At 37.7% G+C, this 22,124-nt stretch overlaps 1 protein-coding gene across 2 annotated transcripts in view; it reads right to left on the bottom strand.

Annotated features, from left to right (window-relative positions):
- The window catches only part of LOC150077223 (salivary peroxidase/catechol oxidase-like), a 168,069-nt gene that overhangs the window by 10,692 nt on the left and 135,253 nt on the right, over positions 1–22,124 (bottom strand). For both annotated transcript variants that reach the window (XM_090386951.1, XM_090386952.1), the window contains exons 11-14: positions 20,253–20,385; positions 17,359–17,486; positions 10,462–10,664; positions 8,073–8,242 (exon numbers count right to left, since the gene is read on the bottom strand). In XM_090386951.1, coding sequence (XP_090243077.1) covers positions 8,073–8,242; positions 10,462–10,664; positions 17,359–17,486; positions 20,253–20,385 — 634 coding nt within the window. The remainder of the gene's footprint in view (positions 1–8,072; positions 8,243–10,461; positions 10,665–17,358; positions 17,487–20,252; positions 20,386–22,124) is intronic.

Raw genomic sequence — 22,124 nt, 5'->3', positions numbered from 1 at the left:
GATGGACTTTTTCTGCACTAGACAAAAAAATAAAAAAAATAATAAATAAAAATAAAATAATAAAAAAAAAATTACTGATATTTCTATTGTTTTCATTCCCACAAGATAAGCGTCCAATTCTGTTTTGAATTCAGCCAGACTCACCTCTTATTTTCTCAAATTTTATATTTGTGCTCCCCTAGTTCTCTTCTGGTTCTTGTATATACACTCTAATCAGATCTTCCCTTAGATGTCTAGTTGAAAATCTTTGCATTTCACACCTTCTAAGCCGTTCTTCACATGTGCATCGATTTACCAGATTAATCAGGCAAGAATTCCCCTTAACGAGCCTACGTTGGAATCTATTCATGATATCGTCCTTGCCGAGATGGTCCTGAATAGCATCTTTGTTCACAGATTCCATGATCTTCTCTACCACATAAGAGAAACTCATTGGCCTATAGTTATTAACTCTTCTTTAGCAGTACCACCTTTGTTATTGGGATAGTAACACTCCTGCAGTCTAAGGGAATCTTCACGGAGTCTAATGATGCTCTATTAAAATTCCCAATGACGCTCTCCCAAACATTTCTGTGTTTGATATACAGTATCACGTATTTTATAAATGCCAATTATTTTATAAATACTTGATAATAACCCCAGGGGCTCACATCTAGTGAGTATGGGCTTGGCACACCCAGGGTCCTGAGCTGGATATCATCATTCTTCTCTTTCTTGGTGATTCCCTTCTACTTCTCTCTCTCTCTCTCTCTCTCTCTCTCTCTCTCTCTCTCTCTCTCTCTCTCTCTCTCTTAGGGTAATTCATTTATTTAACCAGCACATGTGATTGTGCAGAGAACTGCACATGCAGTCAAGACTTACAGACTTCGATAAGAATACTCTTAAGTATTCTTATCGAAACTTCTTAATCAGTTATTTATCTCTGTGTGTGTGTTGTAACTCTTTCGACATAAATATATTCTGTATTACTTTTGTTTCTATTATATCTTTCTCTCCTTCAATTTATCATTCTTTTCTCCATCCACCGATAAACATAAAGTGTTATTATCAGGATTTTTTTTATGCTCCCATTTGTACATCTACACGTTATTCTTGCAAATTATTTCTTGTCCTGATGAAGGTTCCCGTTTGAGAACATGATATGTCACTGTCGGTAATAAAATGAATAAGTTTAGCTCGTACCAGATGTTTTAAATCATTAAAACCAAATATAAAACAATAATAAGGTTATTTGTGAAATGAAAATATTTTTCACCACATTTGCGATTAACAATTAATTTATTTTAATTAAAATAAAATTAATTTCTTTAACGCTGAATGTTGTGGAATTAAAATTTAAAAATCGACATCCAGTACATTTAAATACTTGCAGACAATGTTTCTGATTCCTCTTTGGAAAACAGCCAGCGGGGAAGGCTTAGTGCTTTATAATGAATCGTTGATGCAGCACTACTCAAGTTGAGGAAGGCAGCAGATGCTGCCAAAAGCTTCGGTTTTATAGTAGTGCGGGTTTAACGATTTTAATCTATACTTTACAGTCGATTTTATTTATTTATTTTATTTTATTTGTAATTTTATTTCACTTATTTTTATAAAGTTATAATTGGTCAGAGTTGGCGGCATCAATTATGGATGGATAGAAGCAACTTTGACTTTATATATGTGGGTTTTAGTAAAGCTTTTGAACAGAGTTACTCATGAGAGGTTATTGTATTAATTAGAGCAGGTTGGGATAACAGGGAAGATCCATAAATGGATTTATGGTTGTTTGAGGGGCAGGAGACACAGGATAATCATAAATGAACATTGTTCTTCAGAATGGACTCGATTATAAAATGGGTCCCTCAGAGATCAGCTCGGAATTCTTTTGTTTCTTATCTTCCTAAGTGATATTGATGACGGGATACAGAAGAAGCTGTTAAAGTATGCTGACGACTTAAAGGTTGGGAGGGTGCTTTAACGATCAGACCAAGACTGTGCTGCTTCAAAAGGATTTGGACCGACTGCAAGTATGATCTGAAAAATGGCAGCTAAAGTGCTACTAAATGCAAAGCATTACTGGTGGAAAAGAAATCCAGGAATAGTTTTTAGCCTAGGAGAGAGGAATGAAAGATTATCTGGGGTGGGGGGAGGGAGATACTTAGCGATTACGATATACAGTATAAGGGAATGGAGTTCAACATGCAGTGTTGAAATGCAGGCGGCAAGAAGGGCACATAGTGTTCAATCCATGATTTCATTTTTCAAGTAGAAAGAAGGAGATCATTATCCCTCTCTGCAAGACAATGGCGTAAACACAACTTGAAAATTGTGTCCAGGTCGGGATGTTGTGTCTAAAGAAAGATATAGAAATTCTGATGACGGTGCAAAGAAGAACAGCTAGATTGGTGAAGAGCGCTAAGCATTATTCATATGAGGAACGGAATAGATGTGGTCTTCAGAGCTTAGCAACTAGGCATCTTAGAGGAGATTTGATTGAAGTGAAAAAGGCACAGAGAGGAGTTGTAAATGATCTGCTAGCGTATTGTTAATATTGGAATAAGTTGCCTGTAAGGGTGACCTAGGCGGAGAGATTGTAAAAATTCAAGAAGTGGATAGGTCACTTTTTCATGATGGGAATATCAGTTTTTTTTTTTTTTGGCAGATGCAAAAGTTCGCTTCCTTGAATCATTATGCCCTTTTAATACTAATACAGTACCACACTGGTGTTGCATTCGGTACAGGGATTCGCCCTTGTTGAGCCAGTTGTAGATTCAATAATGATATATACCAGAAGCCACAAATCTTTTCGATACAGAGCACTAAAGTTATTTTCTGGAATATCAGACAAGCAGCCTTACAATTTTGCAAAGCTAAGGGATATCCACCAAAACAAAAAAGTTACAATTATTACAAATATTGCATATTTTAATAAATTTCAGAAAAAAAATTAAACTCTTTCCATCTAATTTAAATTAAATTCAGTGTTTAAATATTATTAAAGGAAAAAAGTTTCATAAAACACGTTAGTAAAAACTTAGGAACTTTTCACACAAAAGTTAAGTTCTCTCGACTTATGTTACAAGATCTTGTATTTAGGAAATGTCATAACTTGGAGCTTCGACTAATCACTCGGGTGGCTTTTGACTCTCTGCATTGGTGATGATAATAACTTTCAATAGATGGCAGCACAGAGCAATCTCTGTTATTCGTCCTTTAAATAAATAAAATAAATAAATGTATTTTCTGCTTATACTCCGGAACAACCACAAGGTCAGTGGAGGTCCCAAGAAAGAGAGCCACATTTTGCAGTCAAGGATTTGAACCCCTGCCATTCAAGGCAAGTAAAATAAAATTGTATTTTTTTGTTTGATGTTCGAGTCGAATTAATAAAAAGTAATTACATGAAAGTTCCAGGGATCGAACGCGGGCCCTTTCACATGCAAAACGAACGCTCTACCACTTAGCTATAGCCCCTGCCTCTTCCACCCGATGTGGGGGGGGGATGGCAATTCTACAAACTGTGCTAATCACGACAGCATTTTATGCGTACAGTATAAGACATTTTATGGATTATAATACGTACTTTGGTAAGACAGGATCAACTTTACACAGTTTGTTACATTAATTTCAGAAAAATTTTATTCGTCTATAAATATTTCATTCATTTACCCTTGAAAATGGTGGGCAATACAAAATTTTCACGCGGTGATTTAAATTCTTTACATTTACTAGAATCACATCTTTCTTTTTAAAGGCCAGAAAAATCTCTTCGTTTTATTGTTCAGTGTAATTTGCCAAGACTTGCAACGTATTCAAATTACCCATCGTCCATTTTTTTAAAGAACGAAAGGGGTTACATACCTTTAGAATTGACTCATAGCGTGATTACATTTCTTCATAAAGCACAAGCAGTCTCATAACTTGTGACACCTTTTATTTTCTCCATAAAGTTGAATATGGAACGGAGAAACAGTAACTTGTCCTGAGAATGTCATGTGATGCTAGCAAAGTTCATACAAATATCAGCCAAATAGATTTAAAAGAAACATGAAATTATTTTATATCTAATGAGCACTGTATAGTAGTGGGGGAAAAAAGGGGAGGAAACCACATCAGCTTCAGATGCGCAGAGGAAAACATGTTGCCCTCAAGCTATGGATATTCATAATCTAGAGCACAGCAGTTATTAATGCATCATATAAATAATTGCAAGAGCACGCAGAAGTCATTTTGACGTTTCATTTAATTTTAATTTTTTTTTTTTTTTGCATTCAGTGAAGTTCTTGGGCCGGTTTGTATTTCTTCATTAATAAATGAATACACCTTTAATTTTAGATGAAATAATATCGAATTTCTATTTAGCAGACAAAGCGGAACAGTTCCGAAATATTAAGGTTAGCAATTTCGCTTGTGCATGTATAAACAATTACTTCTTTATAATTAATTGCTTTTTATTTGTTTTTTATTTTTCTAAAGCTCCAAATGTTCCGCACTGCACCACAAAGAACAATGAAACTAATTACAACCCCAATTTGATAAATATCTAAGCAGTACAATAGCTAAAGACATGAAATGATGAAAACTTGACCGCTTCCTGTTGGAGGAGGTAAAGAGATCTGCATGACATGATTTGGGTTGGGCTATTTAACGGTAAGAGCCGAGGAAACTACGTGCACTAAACATCGCTATATTGTACCCGTGTTGTAGGCCTGGTTTGCAAATACTTAAAACGAAAAACCTTGCGCATCTGACTTCAAATGACTACTCGAGTCGGAAATCCGGGTGGTAACTTGAAGGAGTTCAGACACCACCTAAAACAGCAGCGCTAGTGCTGCAAGAAACCTGAAGTAACAAAAAAAAAAAACAAAAAAAAAAAAAACAGTGTGGGGTCGGACCCAAACATCTCCATTGCGTATGCTAATTGAATGTGCACAAAACGAGAATGACAATACGTCACCATAGATCCGGATCATCTCGAAAAGCAGTCCCCCCCCCACACTGATTTTATCCCCTATTGTCTTGCAAATTTTCAAGTTGAATCAACAATTTTTATTGTACGATTTACGCAGCACAAATGTTCTTCTTTTTTATTAATTCAGAATGTGAATTATCACTCCAAATAATTTGTCACTACCGTTTCGACATCAATTCTTTATCTTTAACGCACCAAGTTGATCAAATGACACCTGCAGATCTCGTTTTGAGTTGAGATTCTGCAGAAGTCACTTGATTTGCACCGAATTTCAAAACGATTTCAATTTCTGTGTGTAGCAATTTACGTCTTCTATGATATATCGACGACGAACTGTTGGCGGCAGAGCAGCGCAAATTACGATCATTCTGATCATACCAGACCTTCGAAGATGGGGTGGGATTCAGCAAGCGCAGCACACCCAATAAGTGCTCCCCTTATTGAAAAGGGCCTAAATCCTAAAGGGGTTCCCCCCCCCCCTCAGTCCCAGAACGTTGAACCAGATATCATAAAAAATTGTAGGATTATTTGTGTTTGTGTGGTGATGTAGTCGTGTTGTCTTCTTTCCTCTTTTAAGTCTTCTTTTGCTATTTTGAGCTATTTGAATTATTTCTTCTACTACTTCTACTCATTTTGAGGTGGGATTCTGATGGAAACATTGAGTTCAGTGGTTTTTTTTTTTTTTGCCTTTTCTCAATTGTTGTAGAATTTTTCTTGATTCCCTATGTTGGCCTTTGGTGCTCGTTGGGAGTCAGCTTGTATATCTGACCTGGCAGCCGTGGGCAAGTACATACCTAGTTGTGGCCCGCATCCTCGAGGCATGGGTGCGGGCCCTACTGGGTGGCAGCCTTCACACACGCAGCACGAACTTGACTATACTCATTTCTGGCCATTTTACAGAGCTATGTATCACAATATACCACTGGGAACTGAACTAACATTCAGGAGACCCTACATAAGATCCAATGCTTAAAAAAATCTCCAACATAAACCCTTGAGCCCCCTGTTTCTTGAACTCTATGACTGGCCTTCATTTTAAACTAATTGATCGCAGCTGACTGTTCATTGTTACGCTATCCTACTGTACATATAGCGATTGTCATTAAGAATGATTTACAATGCTGACCCTGGCCTATTAGAGTGCTTAAAAATTCACTATTTGCGATGATTTTGACGATATTTTATAGTAAATTGCCTCGGTACCCAGCAGACGAGCTACTTCAACTTGGCTTTTATAAACTCTTAGCAAAGTAGAAACTTCAACACGTTTTATACAAATCGATTTTCCACCTGAAAGATTTCTTCAAGTTTTGAAACTGTCTGCAACAGGGGTGATCCAAGCGAGGTAACCTTGAGAGCAGCACAAGACAATCTTCGTAGGCTTGAGACCAGCGAGTTATTAAAGTGTATACATGACTTTTCTTAAATAAAAATAAACATTTACTTTTCATATCGAATCACTTCAGAATTTCCGATTTTTTTTTGCTTTCTTTAAACTACATTTAACTAACCCATTAATAAATAAAGTAACATAATATTAAAATACTATCGCATAAGCCATAGTATGTAGATAAAAAATATTTAAAATATTATAAATAATAAAAAAATACCATGAAGTTAAATTTGTATGGTTATTTTCATACGCAGTCCTCACACCTGTGATAAGAGTTACAGAAACACCTCTGGTAAGAGTTACAGGTATGCACTAATATGGTGTTTGGCCACGTTGCTTTCAAAAGAATATGCATTCTATGTGGAATAGATTCAAATAAATCTTGAACTGTCTTAAAAAGAGGAATATTGGACCATTCTTCATGGAGGAAAGTTTCCAGCTTCTTGAGTGAAGAAGTGGAGGAAATCTGTTTCCCACTCTCCTCTCCAAATCTGCTCACAGTGGCCCAATAACGTTTAAGTTTGGCGATTGTGCAGGCCACGGGAGATGCTTAACCTCAGTTTCGTGTTCCTCAAACCACGATTCGCAAAACTTGTTGCGTGTATTGGAGCAGTATCATTTAGAAACATGGCACCATGGGATGAACATGGTCACTCGGAATATCAAAGTAATCAGTGGCAGCAATTTGTCCGTTCAGGGTGATGATAGGACAAAGAATACCAACATATTACTGCCCCTGCCCAAACTATTGTTGATCCTCCTCCATGTTTGACGGTTGTCACAAGACAGTCGAGATGATGTGCTTCCTTTGGCCTTCGCCAAACTTAAACTTTGCCTAATGTGAAAAAAGCGTGAATGATGATTCGTCTGGAAATATAACATGTTTCCAATCATCAAATGGCCACTTTCTGTGCTTCTTACACCATTGCATCCTCTTTCTAACATTACCATCCGTAAGGAGTGTCTTGGCGATAGCGACTCTGCCATAAATTTCAGCTTTATGAAGTTCTCACCGAACTGTTTGTTAGAAACTGAATTGCTGAGACTCACTTTAAATTCTGCAGATGTCGTTTTATGTTTTCGGACTACAAAGCCTACAATCCTATTTAGTCTTCGGCGGTCTCTTTCAGTCAGCTTCGATTTTCTGCCCCAGTTCATCCTATCAGATTTTGTTTTTACCGTACTTGGTGAATGCAGACATCACTTTCGATACAATTGCTCTGGATACAGTAAAACAAATCAGCAGTTTTAGTCACCGAGCCCCTGCTAAATGTGAACCAAAAATTTGACCTCTTTGGAATTCAGATAGATACGTCATTAGTCGAGTTGTCAAGCGAAATGGTACATAAGTAAGCGTGCGTTGAATGACCGTGGTACAAGCGTATGACGGCGCTGCTTTTTATAAATTTTATAAATTCTTATATTACTCTATCTTGTGAACTCCATTTCCATTATTTTATCCATTTTTCCATTTCCATTATTTTATCCACCCCTCCCCCTTCCCCTGTACGAGGTCCGTTTAAAAAGTAGAGAAACAGACTTTTTGGGTACGAAACTATTGGCGAGCCAATTATTTTGAATCTTTTTTTTTTTCTTCTGGATATCTACTGATCAATGGACTAATCCATAAAGTTTGGGCACTTCCGTAGGTTTTACATGAATGAATACCATTGAGCGATGTTAAGATGATGATGATCATCATAATAAAAAACAAATGTTAGTTACCTGGTGTGAAGGACGATGGCCACCCGTGATTCTCATACCAGAATCGATCTCCTCTTCGCAAGTTGGCAAACTGTTCAGCTATTAAGCACGATAACGTAGGACCCAAAACAGCTCCGGGTAATGGAAATTCGGAGATACCAGCGCTCCAGAGGTCAATGTCTTCTACGTGCCTACAGTAAACGTAAAACGTTAGTTCCGAATCATAAAAAGAAATAAAATTAAATGATAATGTTTTGTAAATCTAAAAGTAATCCCAATTTCTGAGTCAATACTTTATAATTGTTTAATAAACAAATGACATAGAGCGTAGTACAAGAGCGCTCATATAACATTGAAGTAATGATTTGTGGGCCAAGGGTGCACAGTTCTAACTTTAATAAATCACTGCTTTCTGCTTTTTTATTTTTTTGTTCAAATCGTTTTGCTACACGTCAACTCGCAGCTATTTTTAAACTCGCTTAAGCAGTGGCATGTTTAAACTGTAAACTGGAAAGAGTTTACTTGTTTTACATGAGACCGCTTTCGCACTTTCTTTATATCCTACTGCACTTCAGAGTCGTGCGTTTTTAACTGGCTATAAAGAACAAAATGAGATCATTTACATGGCAGGCCTCCATGCAAATACAAATAGCGTGTGGGGAAACCATTCAGCCAGAAATAAATCGAAAACTTCTTAGCAAACTGTAGGAAATGGCAATGGAGTTCGGACGAGCGTCAATTTACACGTGTAAACTGACAACTGCGCATGCTTCTTTGTATTAAGTCTAGAAAATCTCTTATAACGATAACGTCTTATTACGTATGGATAAAAGTCAGCAGTGGAAATCCGTGGCGAAACTACCATAAGGCCAAAACTCAGCCAACTGGTATCCTGATGGTCTGATTTTTAAAAACAGGAGGGGATAGAATTTCCTGTTTTTTCTCTTGTGGAAGCGCATATTTGACTGAAAGTACAGCCAAATAAAGTTCTTTATTGCGTTTAAATTCACACAACGCTCGAACAAAAACTCGTGAAAGCTGCCTTAAAAACGGCAGTGTTGCCAGTATTCCTAATATTATTGAGGGAAAATGCGCGGTACTTGTGAGGAGGCTGTTCTTGTAAAATCAGTCCGTTTGATATATAGTATTAGGATCAAGTGCCATCAGTGGTTTCCCGCATCAGAGCTCCGTTTGATACATTTAAATTACGATAAAATCAACTATAAAGATACAAATGCGAAGAACTAAGCTTCTAGCGACTGCTAAGGGTGTTAGATATCGGTCGCCTATTTTATTTTGTTTAAAAAAAAAAGAAGTTGCCAGAAGTAGAAGGTTGCAAAACACTGATGTAACTCATATAAAAGGAAAAAAAAAAAAAAAAAAAAAAAAAGTGAAAAAAAAAAAAAAACCAAAAAAAAAAACCCTCCATTGGACAATCCGATATGTTTCATTGTCCAATCAGAGCTAAGCCCTTCTAGTCCCACATGGTTGCCTCCATATTTATTGATTGTAATTCTTCTTTCGCGTATCTTGGCATTGAGAACGAGTAATTTTCGAAAAGTGTAGTCGACTTACTTATGTCATGTTTCACAATGACACCCATATCACCTGTCCATCTCATCTACCAGTTTGTCTAGTTCTTCGAATTTATTCAAACTACCGACCTGAGCTACACCAGATGGGAGTTTGTTCAAACAATCAACCACCTTCTGGCTGAATACAAATTTTTGCACGCCTGACCTGCAATCAACCTTCCTCAATTTGATATGTCCCCTCGTGTGTGTAGTCTGGGCAGGAGGGCCTAAACACCTCAATTAGGTCTCCTCGCAGGTGGCGCCTAGTCTCCAGGTGCTGTAGTTAGCAGCACTGAAATCCTGCCTGGTAAGAGTACCCTTTTTTTCATTCCGCTAATCTCGTTGCTCTTCTCTGCACCGGATCTAGGAGATCTACATCCTTCCTAAAATGAGGCCTCCGGACTTGTTGCCTTGTACAATGGGATAATCACCTCCTAATTCCTGCTGAAAAAATTCCTGTATATCATTGACAAAACCCGTATGAAGTGGTCTGGCAACCTGTCTACACTACTTATAGAACATATCTGACTGCACAAGTACCCCCAGGTCTTTTTCATTCCCCACTACCCTGAGTATGGTGCGTCTGTTCTTTACGCATCTTTCCGATACCATGGACTTATTGGTTATACCCATATTCTCACTAAAAAAAAAAAAAAAAGACGCCTCTGGTGACTTGCTTAACTAAATTTTTCTTTTTTGGCTAATTCTTTTCTCTTATTATTTGTAATCCTGGTGATGATTAAGTAACAGCTGAATCTTGTACCCTCTTTCAGAGGAGAATTTACATTAAGTTTTAATATATCTCTGAATTGTGATAGGCTACGTACTGTACTTACTTGTAAATTTGAAGATACCGCTGAATTGTCTTATTTGACATGATTCCTATTAAGTCATAAAAGCTACGAGGCTTTGGTAATCCGCAGTACTCCCTAAATCTGTTATAACACGGAACTCCATGTTCTCGAGCTCGCATGATATTCATAGCTGCCAAGTCAAGTCCGAAACCATCCCCTGGCTTCTCGAAAAGGTGGTTCGTAACCTAAATGAAAACAAATTTAATTAAGAGAGTAGGCAATGCACAAGATAAAAAACGCCATAATTAATTCGATATCAATAGACTTCACTCGTACTTCTAAATCGAAGTAATAGTGAGGTTTATTTCCTTCGTAAGAGCATATGATTTTATTTTTGTAATTTGGGAAGGTCCAGTAAGACCTGTACAAATCTTAGGTAACACCTCTTTCATATCAACTACTACAGCATCTTTTTTCATCCCCCAACTGACGATTGCGTGATCACTATCTGACAATGGTTCCTGTACTTTAAGACCTGTGATATCATCTGATTCATGAGAATGATGAGGCCGCGAATATTCTTACCACTAGTATTTTCTCTAACATGCTGGTACAAACAATAATCATCTAATTTGGTTAAATGGGTCCCTGTATGCAGATGGCATCTCCATTCCATCTGCATACAGGGACTCTCGTCATACTCTTCACAATCTTCTAGTCTGTAAATTGGTGACCAGATAAAAGCGCACACGAAAATTCCGCACAGAAAAAACCCCACTGTCATAAATGCTCACATGAAAATTGCTCACACGGATAAATGCTCATATTATTTTTAGTTTACAAAAAACAAATTATTTCATATTTCAAAACGCAAAAAATGTTTAATTTATATATTTTATTTCTACATCTATATGATGTATTTTAACATAACTTTTGATATAAAACTTTTGATTTTAATAGAAAATAGAATATTTGGATGTAAATGTTTGTAAAGGAAATTACAGGAAATAAAATGCTCTGGTTTTATTGCAACTAAAGCCTTTTATTTTATTTATAAAAATAAATTATTTTTTCTCTATCTTACAAAGCGAACAGTAAATGATTTTTGGTTTTTTTTTATCAACAAACAACTAATTCAGACATATTTCAGTGATTTATTTATTTGTCAAGGATTTGAATAGAATTTTCATTACTATAAGTTAGCCAATCTCTGCAAGTATTTCAGTTTGTCTTCTACCTGCTCATATTCCTGCACGAAAGCGGCAACCAAGTCATGCAGTGCTTTATATATTTTTTTTTCACCTCTAGACAACCTGCCTGTGCATTAGCCAGTCTCAATCTGTGGCAAGCCAGGTTCCTCTTCAGTCAATCAAACAAAAAACCACGCGGTGGGATGACTGCAGTGGAATGGGGAATTAAGTGCATTGTGAAATCCTTCATAGCAGTTTGTAGTTTTAGGTGACCGTTCAAGAGCTGCATCATGATGATTCCATATTCTTATTGGAAACTGGGGATCTCTACCTGCTGCACCCTCAATGTATGTGGAAAAGAAATACGTGAGCACCTCATTATAGCTATATTCGTCTGGAAATGGAGCGGCAAGCTCATCAAAGACCTACGCAAATCATGGACTGCGACAAAGGTTAATGCAGCAAGAGACTTCAGCCTGAGTTTATATTTATATCAGTTTCAAATTCAGTCTTCAAGCCAACATTTCTGAGTTTCCTGATGAGTCTCTGACACAGTTGGAAATCGCACCTTTTGACCTCAGCGTGTGGAAATCCTGCAATCCTCACTGCAGTCATGCAAGCCTTCTCAAATTCCACTAAAACCTTTTGAGGCACCAGCTTTGGAACCAACAGCTTCATGATTTCAAACCTTCTATTATAAGTATCCAACTTCTTTTTCTGTAACAAAATGTAAATACATGGCGGATATGAGTTACCCACCTTGGCATGCCACGTATACAGTTGGTAAAACATGTTTGGAACTTTATAAAAGGTACCATCTCCATAAATTGTATCTTTGTTCAATTCAACCAAGAGTTGTTTATCACCTAAAACCAGAATTCTGTCTGGATCATCCACACTTGAATTATGAAGTATCAGTTTACGGTATTTCTCAGGAATGTCAAAATTTATTGTTGTTGGATTAGACAAATGACAGTCTTTTCCGTGATTGCGAAGATTTCTCGCAAAGCAATATGGGCCAGTATATCGTTACTCAGCTCGGAAAACACATTCCCATCACATTGCGAGGAGTAGAACTAACTACACTCATGTATTGCCTCATTTTGTTTCTGGCAACATTGGCTTCTGTTTTTTGAGGACAGGAATCAAGACTATGTTTGGTTGGTTGTTGTACTATGTTGCCATCTTTTGTCTTCATAACTGAATGACAGTTGAGGGTGCAGCAGGTAGAGATCCCCAGTTTCCAATAAGAATATGGAATCATCATGATGCAGCTCCTGAACGGTCGCCTAAAACTACAACTACTGTGAGAGATTTCACAATGCACTTAATTCCCTATTCCACTGCAGTCATCCCAGCGTGTCGTTTTTGTTTAATGGACTGAAGAGGGACCTGGCTTACCACAGATTGACAATGGCTAATGCCCAGGCAAGTCGTCTAGAGCTGAAAAAGAGAAGTTATGATGCACTGCATGACTTGGTTGCCACTTTTGTGCAGGAACATGATCAGGTAGAAGACAAGCCAAAATACTTGCAGATATTGGCTAACTCACAGTAATGAAAATTCTATTCAAATCCTTGACAAATAAATAAATCACTGAAATATGTCTGAATTAGTTATTTGTTGATAAAAAAAACCAAAAAGTATTGACTGTTCACTTTGTAAGACAGAGAAAAAATAATTTATTTTTATAAATAAAATAAAAGGCTTTAGTTGCAATAAAACCAGAGCATTTTATTTCCTGTAATTTCCCTTACAAACATTTACATCCAAATATTTCATTTTATATTAAAATCAAAAGTTTTATATCAAAAGTTATATTAAAATGCATCGTATAGAAGCAGAAATAAAATATATAAATTCAACATTTTGTTGCGTTTTGAAATATGAAATGATTTGTTTTTTGTAAACTAAAAATAGTGTGAGCATTCTTCTATGTGAGCAAGTTTCCGTGTGGAAATTATTCTTGTGAGCATTTATGACATAGTGGCATAGTGTTTTGTGAAAGGCGCCACCTGTGGTTTCCCACATCTGCACCATGGTACTTTGTGAAGAAGTACAGAATCTCTGTAAAAGCCAGAAAAAGTGTAATGTCTGGTTTCTGTCAGAATAGTGTTATGTTTTGTTGTTGTGTCTCTGGCTGCTTGGCCGCAGAGCCCCTAGTGGGACCCCACGTTGCCCGCCACCACCACTGGGAGGTGAGCCAGGCTGCCCATTATACTCTGGCTGGCCTTTGCCAGGGTTGCCTAAGCTTCCTGATAAAGGTCAAGTGAAAAAAAAAAAACAATAATAATAAAAAAATAATAAATAAATAAATAGAAATAATAAAAAAAATAATAAATAAATAAATAGAAATAATAAAAAAATAATAAATAAATAAATAGAAATAATAAAAAAATAATAAATAAATAAATAAATAAAAAAAAATAAAAATAATAAATAAATTAAATTAAAAAAAATAAATAAATAAAATAAAATAAAAAAAATAAATAAAAATATATATATTAAAAAAAGTGGGGGGGAGAAAACAGAGCAGGAGTACAAGTTAGAAGGAACAGAAAGAGGGAAAGGAGGACGGACTGAAGTTAAGGAGCAGTCCGCTCTTTGTGAGGTGAAAATAGGGGTCTGGGAGTGGGAGTTAAAGTAGCAGGGGACAGGTGCCCCTGCATGATTACCAGAGGCCAATGGACTCTGTATCCCGCACTCAGAAGTTCTCCAGAGTGCCACCAATCCCGCACCAGAACGGTGCCAGCTGATCCTACCCTATAAGGGGTTTGCAGCAGTATCCCGCACTCGATGAGTGCCAGCAGTCCCGCACCAGAATGGTACCAGCAGTGTTCCTACCCATAAAGGATTTGCAAGTTGTCAAGGCAGTGTCCTCTAGCGGAGAAGGAGCTAACCCACGCCAGTCTGATTCAGGCCTTGGGCAGTATGATCCAATGTTGTTCTCATTTCAGCAATCTTGGCTAGCCTCAGTGCGAAGATTTCCTGCGCATACACAGTTAGTGGCCTGTATGTGTTTTCATCGAGCAGCAGCGAGGATTCTTGGTTACGTGGATTCCTTTGAATTGCGGTAGCAAACTTGATTCTACTGTTGTCATAGGCAGGGCACTCATACATGAGATGCCCCCAGGACTCTTCTTCTCCACAATGGCACCGCGGGTCTCTTTCAATCCCCATAGCTGTGAGTTTCTGACGGAAGGGGCCGTGTCCAGTGATAATAAACGTCATGTGCAGACCAGGTGAGAACCAGGGAGGGGGCTCTGGGTGAGTATGGTTTATATTTGGGAGGAATCGCCTCGTGATGTCTCCTTTCTGCGTGGTTTCCCAGCTCTGTTGCCATATCGCTTGTAGGTGTTGGGTGATTCTCCTCTTCTCTATCTTGGGGTCATTTGCAAGATCCAGCTGGAGATTTACTATTTCAGCTGGTGTTCCTTTCCTAAGGTGGTAATATAGGCCTCGCCTGACTACTTCTAGGTAGAGTGGCTGACAACCTGTTAGAACTTGCAAGGCAGGGGTGCTAACAGTGCGGCACGCCCTACTAATTGATAGCAGATTGAATCTTTGAATTGTATCCAGCTTCTGTTTGTTTTTTGTTAGTGTAGCTTGTCTATACCAGGTGGAGGCACCATAGCAAACAATCGGGACATATACTGCTTTGTATATGAGGGTCAGAGCTTTGTGCTTCAGGCCCCAGTCGGCTCTGCTCACCTTCCTGATCATGGCGGCATACTTCCGGATTTTGGTGGCTAGATATTTCAGGTGGTTATGGAAAGTAAGACCCGAGTCAATGTAAATACCTAAGTATTTAACCTCTGTGTACAGTCGGCTGGGGGTGAAGTTTAATTTCATCGTAGGTGGTCTTCTAATTTGTAGTCTGCCCTTGAGGAGAATGGATTTTGTTTTTTCTGCCGAGATGGTAAGGTTGTGCAAGGCTGCCCAGTTCTGGAGCTTCACAAGCGCCGCATTTGCAATAATTTCCAAGAGCATTTATGACAGTGGGTTTTATTCTGTGCGGCATTTTTGTGTGGGCTTTTGTCAGGGAACCCTGTAAATTACATCCGCTCTCGCAATACCTTTGCTGCCAACTAACTGACACCACACAGATTCTATGCAGGCAAGACTAACTGCTGACTCAGAAAAAGCTCTTTTTGCACTAAGGCTGCTTTTATATGACACCGTCACCCCTTTATTTTCCATATCTTTCCTAAATACCTACATTGTACATACCATAATGACTCGGCAATCCCAATTTCCGGATGGCACCCCGTTTCTATTAGCCCTATTATGTCAGCGTTAGTTGTCTTAACTAGGAGTCGGAATTCGGCCATTTTATTGACAACACTCCTGAAATTACTGTAGACACTGTTAAGACTTAGTAATCTTCTATAGTTTACTACCCTGATACACCCCTTGAAATTATTTAGGCTTGTTACCATAGCTTTATCTTCCCGCTCATTTGAAACGTCGCCACCCTCAAAAGATCTTACCAACATAGGCTGTTGCAGCAACAAACAGAAATTCTTGAGTTGAGTGCGAGTATTACTTTGACTCATATCAACAGATAAATGCGGTTCTACATTACTCTTCTTCTCCCTAACTAGCAATTTCCCTCAATGCTTAAGGTATCCTCAATGATACTGGCAAAATTCCTTGCACCTCCTTTGTTCATATGAATACCATCTCTACAAAGTGATAAAAATTTCCCCCAAAAGTTTTACAGCGTCCCTCCAGTCTTCAGTTAATCCGCATGGCTTTTAACATATAATCCCTCAGACCGTCTGGGCAGAATTGCAAACATATACACTTTCTGACCTAACTCGCGGCATATTTTCAGCATGGACCAATCGTCAGGTCGTGTTATTTAATATCATTAGTTCCCACATGAATACTAATGCTCTCTTTCTCGCCTTAAAATCTGCAAATCTGTTAGCAACATAATCAGTTGCTGCTCTTGGCAAACGCACCCTCGTTCTATTCCACCTATTTTTATTGCAGAAAATCTTCTTGAACCAGAGCAGCATGCACTTGACTACTCTGTTCTGGGACCTAAATCGGGGGTGCATCACTTTGCAGGTCACGAAATACCTGAGTCCCTGACGAGTTCTCAGTTACATTTGTTTTTCCTAGGGCAAACGCCTGTTTCTTCAGTGTCCCAAATTCTTCTAGTAACGCACCAAAATATAATTGCTGCACCATTCTAATAAATTAAAATATGCCCCAGTTATAACAAAAAACAAACAGTTTGGACTGTCCGAATGAGAGATTTAATGATATTCAGTTCTAAAAAGGTAAAGTAACTGATGTTAAACCCCATTTATTAACCATGCATAGAAGAATTACAGGAAGTTGTACATGTGAACTTTTATAATGCTGTTTCTTCTCTATACATGTATGCGAAACAATCGCGATTCTTTAGTGTTACTTTTGTATGCTTCATTTTGCTGGTAAATCCTACCTTTGAGGCTCCGTAGCCCAGTTGTCAGGAGCCGGAGGGCAGTAGCATCACGCTCTTTGAGTAGACCAGGGTTCAAGCCCCTGCCTGCTAAATACGGTCGATTTGTCAACCCACACTAGGCAGATTATGATCCATTTCACTCAACATGAATCGTTGAGGAGGCTGCCATCCTGCAGTGGACTGATAATAGCTGCAGTTTACCTCTCTTTTTTTTTTTTTTTTTTTTTTTTTACTACCCTTGAGATCAGTGATCATCAAATTATGGAGAATGAATACAATGAAACAACTTACTTCGGTAGTCACCTCCGAATCCATCTGATTGGCCGCTTGGTTGAGAAGACTATGGATAAATGTATCGACAATTCCAGGTTTATACAAGTTGTATGGCTGACGAAGCAATTTAGACACTCGAAGAGTTTCTAGAAGGAATAAAAATAGTTCTGTAAATAATTACTGAATGATTACATGAATAGTTACATCTACTATCAGAATAGCACTAAGTATGCTATTCTGACAGTAGATGAGAGAGAGAGGTCAGAAGTATTATAGAAGATATATAGAGAGGTCATTAGTAGACGCATATGATGAAAGAAAGCAAGCTTATGCAGCATCAGCCAAAAAAAAAAAAAAAAAACACTGGACAGGTATTTGTTCCAAATACCTGTCCAGCTCAGCCTTAAATTTATTTAGGCTATCAACTTCCACAACAAAGGATGGAAGTCTGTTCCACCAACCAACTACCCGCTGGCTAAAGGCAAACTTCCGCACAGTTATCCTACATCTGTCTTTCCTCAATTTGAATTTATGTCCTCCCAGGTGATTATTCTGAGCAAGAGGAAGAATCCCATCGGCATTGAGCATGCTCAAACCATTCAAGGATTTATACACCTCAATCAGATCACCTCGCCGGTGCCTATTCTCCAGACACTGTAATTTGCAAAATTTTTAAGCCTTTCTTCGTAAGATAAACCCTTTGTTCCATTCACTAATCTTGTTGCCCTTCTCTGTACTCGTTCCAACAGCTCTACATCCTTCTTAAAATGAGGCCTCCAGACCTGTATACAGTACTCAAGGTGTGGCCTGACCATTGCCTTATACAAGGGGATAATCACCTCCTTATCCCTGCTAGAAGAATTCCTGTATATCATTAACAAGACACTATGAGCTACTCTTGCAGACCGTCTGCACTGCTCAAAAAATTTCATATCTGCCTGCACAATTACCCCCAGGTCCTTTTCGTTCTCTGCCACTGTCAGTGTAGTACCGCAGAGTTGATACGTCACTCTGGGGTTACTGCTTCCCATATGTAATATTTAACATTTGTCAATGTTAAACTTCATTTGCCACCTCTCAGCCCATCTGCTCAACTTTTCTAGATCCTGTTGCAGCAGCGTACTGTCATTAGTGTCCTTAACACCCTGCCAACCTTCGTATCGTGTGCAAACTTGGACATTAAGCTTGACATACCATCACCAATATCATTTATATATAGAGAAAACAACAATGGACCCAACACTGAACCCGGAAGGACTCCGCTAATAACTTTAGTCCACGATGAGTGTCCATTGATTACTATTCTCTGTCTTCTCCCACTCAACCATCCCTTTATCCATAGCAGCAATTTACCTCCAATGCCACACTGCTCCAATTTGTTCAGCAGTCTTCCATGTGCAACAGAATCAAAAGCCGTTCTAAGATCCAAATATATGATATCAAAGTTATTCCCTCCATCCAGTTCCTTTGTGACCACATCATAGTATCCAATCAAATTGGCCAGGCAAGTCTTTCCCTTAACAAAACTATGCTGTGTCCGAGCTGTAACTGAAGTCTAGTCTAGATGATCCCGCAGTGCTTCTTTAACCAGTGCTTCCATTAATTTTCCTGGAACAGAAGTTAAACCAACAGGTCGATAATTACTTGTGTCGCCCTTTGATCCTCCTTTGTGAATTGGGGTAACATTTCCACATCTCCAGTCCATGGATACCTCCGCTGAGTCCAAAGATGCTCTCATAATTATGGCTAAGGGTTTCTTACTTCCTTTGCTGCCTCCTTTAATATAACTGGATAGATTCCATCCGCCCCGTGTGCCTTTTTTATATTTATCCTCAACAATTTCTCCTCCACTTTCCTCTCAGTTATTACAAAATCATCTAGCTCACTGCCAGAGTTTAACTCACCTCTGGCATTCCCCTCCCTGAATAACTCCTCATGGGTGAATGTAGATGCAAAATACAGTACTCATTTATTTTGTTAGCTACCTGAGCAGGATCAACAACAGTTGAACCATCAATATCCAGTGGCCCAATCTGATTCATCCCATTTTTCTTTGCGTCCTTTGCCAAGGATTTCTCATAATCTGTCTTTGCCTGCCTAATCTCCTTTGTGACTTGGTTACAGACCAGCTTATATCTATCATAGGCTTCCATGTCACCCGTTAATTTATATGTATCTCATGCATTTTTCTTCTCTGCCATATGTCTCATTAGTTCATCTGACATCCATTTAGGCCTAAACCTTGAACAATATTTCTTAGTTGGTGTGTAAAGCCTAGTAGCTTCCAAGATAAATTCTTTGAATGCTTCTCATTTTGAATTTGCTGTTGGTAAGATCATCAGTTGGTCCCACTGTATAGAATTTAAATACTGTCTCAGACCACCGTAGTCGCTTTTACAAAAGCAAAAACCCTTCCCTTTACCCCTGATGGTAGTTACCTCTTTGAGTAAATCCCACTTCAGCACACTGTGATCACTACCACCTAGTGGTTCCTTTATCTCCAGATTCTTAATGCATGAAGAATCACTACTGATAATCAGATCAAGAGTACTACTCCCTCTAGTTGCCTCTCGAACATGCTGATGTAGAAAACAATCATCCAATAAATCCACTATTATTATTAAATCCAGTATTATTGAAAAAAAAAAAAAAAAAACAGTTTCCTTTTCTCCACATTTCAAAAAAACCTTGATATTTTGAAATGAAATTATTAATTCATTAAGATAGTTTTAAACCCGAAATCTGTTTTGCGATCTTCGTGTTTCGTTGATTTACAAGTATCCGTTTGATTGACACGATATGACAAGTGGGCGAATATCGCAAACAAGTACCACCAATCAGTGAACTTTTCAGCTGTATTCTGCAGTTGAAAGAGAAAATTAGGTAGAATAAAAAGCACATTTCGCACTCACCCAGTTTCTCGTGGAATTTGTTGTACCTCTCTACCACATCTGGTAGTAGACTGTGACCAAATCGAAACGCTGCTGACTGGAACGCCGCACGGACGCCAGCATTAACTTTTGGACTGTATCCTTCGTAGTAGCCCTGTTAGAAAGGAGTGTGAGTTGACTGATTTTTAAAATTGAGGAAATACCTGAAATATATATATATATTTTATTTTTTTCCTCTATTGTTTCTTTCATAATATCTGTGTTTATAATTTATTAAACACTTCAATAACAAATTAGTAATCCCTTGATATGGAAAGTTGTCTGTTTACATTATTAACTATAAAATGTGATTTAGGCAAAACCTGGTATTAACCTGGTACCCTTAACAAGGTACAAATTTTTATTATAATTAACCGATGTGACAGTAAAAGTTGAAGAGCTGGACCAGTTATTAAAAGGAATGTACAAAACGAAGGTTTTTAAGGTAAAATACATACAATTTTCCACTGTTTTGAACATTCCTTCTAATAATTATTTCCTTCTGAAAAGGGAAATCTTTGGAGTCTCTTAGACAGGTTAGAGTTAATTACAGAAAAATATAATAAGCGTGTTTTTGCTGATACTTCAATCCAAAATATTACACCTTGGCCTATTAAACGTGACGCTGCATTCTTGGCATTGTCTTTTTGTATTTATCCTCTATAGATAAATTATCCTCATGGAACCATTACCTCAATTTCTTCTGAGCTACTGAAGCAGGAGGGCCTCGAGGAAAGAGTACGTTGTGTTTGCAATACTTCAGAGAGTAGTAATAAATTAGCATTAATAGAACTCATAATATGAGGCATATGTTTATCAAACTTCTGATTGAAAGGCTCAGGTGGCCAATTGAAAATAAGTTTGCCATGATCAGTTCCTTTATATAGAATACCGACAAGTTATACCAGATTTATTCGTACTCACAAAAAGAGGTCTACTGCCTTTTGCTTATTAACTGTCAAGAAGTGAGGTAGTCACTTCAATCAACGCACAGTTCCTACCTTGTAGGGAGTCGTTACCGCTGAACTTACAACATTGGATGATATACCATAGAGCTGATTTATATGAAGACGAACACAACTTTTATTTGCATAAATCTCTCACCCCCATCCTCCATGGGACATGATATTTTACGTCCTGCAAGTCAGGCTGTAGACCTTTGCTACAATCGATACACTCCTAATCTTCTGGCGTTATAACCCAGGATGGGTCTTAGCCTTCTCAACGATGTTCTCATAGATGTTCAACGATGGTACACTCCTAATATTAAGGTAAATATCGTAAAACCTGTATAAGATCACTTAATCTTGCAGAACATCTTTAAATATTAACCATCTGCTAATTGTTTTGAATACCGAATTTTGAACAATACAGAAGTATCGATTTATTTATTTCAAAGTAAAAAAAAAAAAAATAAGATTATACAGTTAATAATAATACATAATAAAACAGAATTAAAAATAAAATCGAACCGACAAATGACAAGGGATACATTATACCGTTTAGAGCAATAGTTTATCTTTCTGCTGTATATGGGAAATGATATCAAACAGGAAAAATTCTTGAGAAAACATCTTCAAGAAAATATTTACATTGAAGTATTTTATGCTGTTTATAGGACGCTTTTGCGCTGTTTGCAATGAGATTTTAACACCATTTACAAAGAACATAAACATAAATACTTTACAAAAATGAATTTTAAAAAAGTGGACCAGTCATTGTAGCAGAAGTTTCAATTCAGCAATCAAGCAATAGAAAACAGTTAATGGTAACTTATGGTTCAAAGTCAGTTGGGCAATGTTTGGGACTAACCTAAAAGAATTACTTGAAGTTTGTAGTCAAATCCAGCTTGGG

This window comes from Mastigoproctus giganteus, chromosome 12 (assembly GCF_048544385.1).
Source record: "Mastigoproctus giganteus isolate SK-2022 chromosome 12, ASM4854438v1, whole genome shotgun sequence".
NCBI classification, from domain to species: Eukaryota; Metazoa; Arthropoda; class Arachnida; order Uropygi; family Thelyphonidae; genus Mastigoproctus; species Mastigoproctus giganteus.
The sequence above is the reverse complement of the archived record's forward strand: the minus strand, read 5'-3'. Positions and strand labels throughout refer to the sequence as shown.